Raw genomic sequence first — 5,000 nt, 5'->3', positions numbered from 1 at the left:
AAACAACAGAAGAACTAGAAAACACTCAGAGGGCGTGTACCTCCGCCAATGTCAGATCCGGATCCGCCCCCAAACTTAATCAATTCTTTCTTGGCCCATGGCCCATCCTTCCACAAAAGTTCATTGAAATTCTTAGAGAACTTTTAGACTAAAGATATGTTGTGGACAAACAAACAGACAAACACGCGTGAACACATGACCTCCAACTTCGTTGGCGGAGGTAAATATACCCAAACAATACCGCCCCCAATGAAAAAAAAAAAAAATGAACATCTGGTCACTCTCAGATACGAGGCATTTTCTGATAAACGTGCAAGCTTAAAAACATCTATAAAAATCCCCCCAACTCCCCCCTCACCCCCAAAAAAATAGAAAAAGATTATTCGAAATTAAGTGCTTAAAAAAAAATACTGAAACAAGAGCAATCCGAGATTGTAAACCTCCTCCAAGGCAGAGGTGCAAGCCTTGTAGGCATTATTTATAGAGTTAGAAGCAAAAATGTTGAAACTCCCACCATCCCGCAATGGTATACAATCCTTTAAAAAATTCCTGGGTCCGGATGATGATCTGGATTACCACCAAAATCTAATGGACTGTTCCCTAAGCCATATCCTACCCCTTCAAAAATTTTCAGCAAAATCCGTTCATAATTTTTTTAGTAATCCTGCTAACGGACAGACAGACAACCAGACAAACAAACCAACGCCGGCAAAAACATAACCTTCTTGGCGGAGATAATAAAAACATACTAAAAAAACATATATCAAAACAACAACCCAATAAGTTCGAGAATATGTAAACAAAATACTGAGCGACTGACCTTGAACCTCTCGTCCGCCGTGTAGGTGAGGGAGCCCACCGTCAGGATGTGCAGGTCACGTACACGCATCCAAGTCACCTGTGCACGGAGAAATACGTACATGGTTAGTAACAACACATCTATCTACCTGTGTGTGTGTGTGTGTGTGTGTGTGTGTGTGTGTGTGTGTGTGTGTGTGTGTGTGTGTGTGTAAAGTCGTAACAGTTCTTTCTCCGCGCCATATAACCCCACATGTCACCACTTCAGCACTAAAACCCACCGTCCATACTGAATACACGCTAAGGCTGTCCCATTCAGAGCCGGTGTAATGATGCCAGTGGGGGTGTTTTTACGATATGCCTGTGGGAGTTGTGAGAGATCAAAGTCATTATAACATCTGCTTCAACAAATTTCAATCATCATACTCTCCCCTGCTCAACCCCGGATCGAACCCACGTCATAATGAACAGCAGACCACTTCCCTAACCACTTGTCCACCACTTGCTGTACGTGGGGAGCAACTGTGTGCATGTTATTAATTACAAACGTGGCGAGTATAATGGCTGTAAAAATGACACTGACGTCTTTCTACAAATGTGTTTAATACCTAGAATATTAGTAAATTGGCTAATAAGTATGAGAGGTGTGTTTTAAAAAGGTAATTTCGTTTTGCTATTCTTTTGGACATTCTTTAAATACCAATAGTTAAGTAATTCACTCTGTGAGAGGATGGGCTGTAAACATGGAGAGTACTGTATGTTTTTACACGAGGGAGGGACGGTAGGGACAACCATCATCCACTCACTCGATGTACTGCCCTTAGGTGACTCTACACCGAGTGACAAACTTATTTCTTCTAACTTTACAACTAAATAGCGAGGTGATGTGGAGCCTACTATGGTTCCCCTGTCAACTGGGCGGAATGACGCAAACGCGGCGTACATCCAGGAACCAAATCTCCACACTCTTCCCCGCAAGGCGCTGTCCACCGTAAGGGATCATTGGTTCAACGCAACAGGTCTGGAGTGCAGGATGCTTGCCTTAGGTTGACGGGTCAGCTCGGCCAGAGAGACCGGGGTTATTCTCTACCACCACTACTACATGCGGGGAATCTCTAAGGCCGAGGCTGTTCGTTAGTCACTTAATGAGACTTTCCACACACGAGGCTCAACCTCCTAACAATGTAGCCAAGACACATATTACTGACCCGATACTGTAGTGTGTGTGTATCAATCAATCAATCAATCATTTCCTGTGGCACCCTCGGGGATGCATAGGGCCTCGATGAACTCACACCACCACATCCTATCTTGTGCTAACTCCTCAAGATCTCCCCAACACTCATCTCCAGCTTCCCGTCTCATTGTCCTCACCCACGTCTCTTTTGGCCTTCCTCTACCTCTCCTACCAAGTGCCACCCACCCTGGTGTACCTCGTACTATTCCCTGTCTCCTATACACATGTCCTAGCCACTTCCATCGTGAGAACCTAACATATTCATCGATCGGCTGCACTCCCGTTACTTCTCTAATTCTACTATTTGGTATCCTTTCCCACCACTTAACTCCTAATATTCTTCTAAGTGCTTTGTTTTCAAACACCAAGAATTTATTTTCCATAGTCACTGTGCTGTACCAAGACTCGTGTCCATAAATTAAGATACTTCTAACCATTACCTTATAAAGTTTGATTTTTGTATGCACAGAAAAATTGTTATTATTCCAAATATTTTTAAGCATTCCCATTGCCTGATTAGCCTTCTTTAACCTTTCCTCGAATTCAAAGTTCAAAGAACCATCCTTGGCTAAATATGCACCTAAATATTTAAACCTATCAACTTGCTTTACAACCATACCTCCAATTACACATTCCTGCGCATTTTCCATATTCATATTGATTATTTCAGTTTTTCCACAATTAATAACCAAACCCACCTTGCGACCTTCACTCACCAAACAGTCCAACACTCTCTGCATCTCTTCTGGCCCATCACAAATCAAAACTATATCATCTGCATAATCTAAATCCAAAAGTTTCCTGTTCTCTCCCCAAAGTATACCTGCACCGGTTTCTGTTCCAACGCGTTTCATAATGTAATCAATGACCAATATAAATAGTAAAGGCGATAGAACACCACCTTGAATTACTCCGGACTTGACTTCAAACGAATCACTCAGACAACCATCAACCATCACTTTACAAAATGTGTCCTTATGCATGTTCATAATGACCCTCACAAACTCCTCTGGTATTCCATAATGTCTCATGATCTTCCCCATAGTCTCTCTCGAAACACTATCAAAAGCCTTTTCAAAATCAACATATTTTAAATAACACATACACACACATACACAGATATATAGATAGATACAGATAGATATATAGATAGACAGACAGACAGATAGATAGATAAATGTAATTCTTCAAAAATAAGCCCTCAGCAAAGTATATACGGACGCTTGAACATTTTTTTGCTGTTGAACTCTGCAGGGAAATACACACTTTGGCAAGAACTCATTAAACAACACTTTCCGAGGAACACATTACAAAGATACGTTTCTTTTTAATGCCCGTAACGAAGCAAATTAAGACTTATTACGGATGAACGATGGGTAACTATTATCCTAAGATTTAAACATTACGCGGTATTTAAATATTTACAGACACCATAACCCTTCCATGGTAGGGACAACTCTAGTACTCAATTCCAGCCAACGCCAGACGATTTACTTCAGGTGATAGTGAATAAAGAAGATTTATTTCAGGTGAGAGTGTATAAAGGAGATTTAATTCAGGTAATTGTAAATAAAGGAGATTTAATCCAGGTGACGGTGAATAAAGGAGATTTAATCCAGGTGATAGTGAATAAAGGAGATTTAATTAAGATGGCAGTAAATAAAGGAGATTTAATTTACACCAGACGATTTCATTCAGCTGAGTGAGACATAGAAGCTTCATTTTTTTTAAATTCAAGAAAGAAGGAACCAAAGGCCTATCACCGTTCTGAGATATCATTCAGGTAAGCTCTTTTTTTATATCACTATTGGGAAAGGGGGTCTGTATATTAGTGTTTTGTATCTTGTGTACTTCAGGGACGGATAAGTGGGCGTAAAAGGGGGGACTAAAAAGAATGGAAGGGGTTATGGGAAGCAGAAAAGATGCTGGATAGACGCTATACTCCTTCCACTATAACTTGGCCTAAAACATCTCGCCAGGCTGTAAATGCCAAGCTGTAACTGTAGATTAACACCAGATTACGATGCTAGTCACGAAGAAATGCTATGGAAAGGAAATGGAGCCATAGTATTGCCTTTTTCTGCCACTATGCTCTGTGAAATAAGACGCAAAAGGACGAAAATCTGGGCCAAGTTAAAGCAAAAGGAGTATAGCGAGTTTCTGTTAATGGTACTGCAATAATCAAATAATGAGCATAATTCAGTAATATTAACCAAAATAACCATGACACTGACGATGATAATGATGATGATGATGATGATGATAATGATGACGATAATGATGACGATGACGACGACGATGATGATGATAAAGACGATAATGATGATGATGATGATGATGAAAATAATGACGAAAACAATTACACCCAAAGCCCAACATCTTTAACTGCACAGGAACTTCAAAATATAAACAAACTTGGAAAAAAAAAACTCGAGAAAATATGAGAAAAAACTGAAACATTAAAAAAACACAGAGACACAATAAAGCACACTTGGGCTGTTTTACTTGGGGGGGCCTGTGTTGATATTAACCCTGAGAGAGAGAGAGAGAGAGAGAGAGAGAGAGAGAGAGAGAGAGAGAGAGATCCTTCTTCCAAGTTAGCTACACACATAAAAAAAAAAAATGAACCCCCCAAAAAATTAGCTTTACCGTACACAGCTAAAATTAAGCATAGTAATAATAGCTTCCCCACCACCTCAGCTAAAATGAAAGGTTCCTCTGAAAAGCTAAATCATGTAATCCGATCTCTCAAGCTAATAAAAGATATATTATTAATCTTAGCTTCCTCTTCTAACTCAGCTAACGGGAACACACACCCACAAATGCTAAATGTGAACGATAAATTTTTGCTTCTGTCCTCACCTCGACTAGGATCATCATCATCATCACCTTTATCATCAATATCATCATCATCATTACCATCATCATAATCATCATCACAGCTAAAAGAATAATACAGCTTCAT

At 40.0% G+C, this 5,000-nt stretch overlaps 1 protein-coding gene across 1 annotated transcript in view; it reads right to left on the bottom strand.

The window, feature by feature from the left end:
• The window catches only part of LOC145404040 (neurotrimin-like), a 248,431-nt gene that overhangs the window by 86,846 nt on the left and 156,585 nt on the right, over positions 1-5,000 (bottom strand). The window contains exon 3 of the mRNA XM_080275643.1: positions 821-898. Within this exon, the coding sequence (XP_080131769.1) occupies positions 821-898 (78 nt within the window). The remainder of the gene's footprint in view (positions 1-820; positions 899-5,000) is intronic.

Source organism: Coenobita brevimanus, chromosome 62 (genome assembly GCF_032717465.1).
Source record: "Coenobita brevimanus isolate Jiangsu-jjx chromosome 62, ASM3271746v2, whole genome shotgun sequence".
NCBI classification, from domain to species: domain Eukaryota; kingdom Metazoa; phylum Arthropoda; class Malacostraca; order Decapoda; family Coenobitidae; genus Coenobita; species Coenobita brevimanus.
Note: the sequence above shows the minus strand (reverse complement) of the source record. Positions and strands in the feature narration are given on the sequence as shown.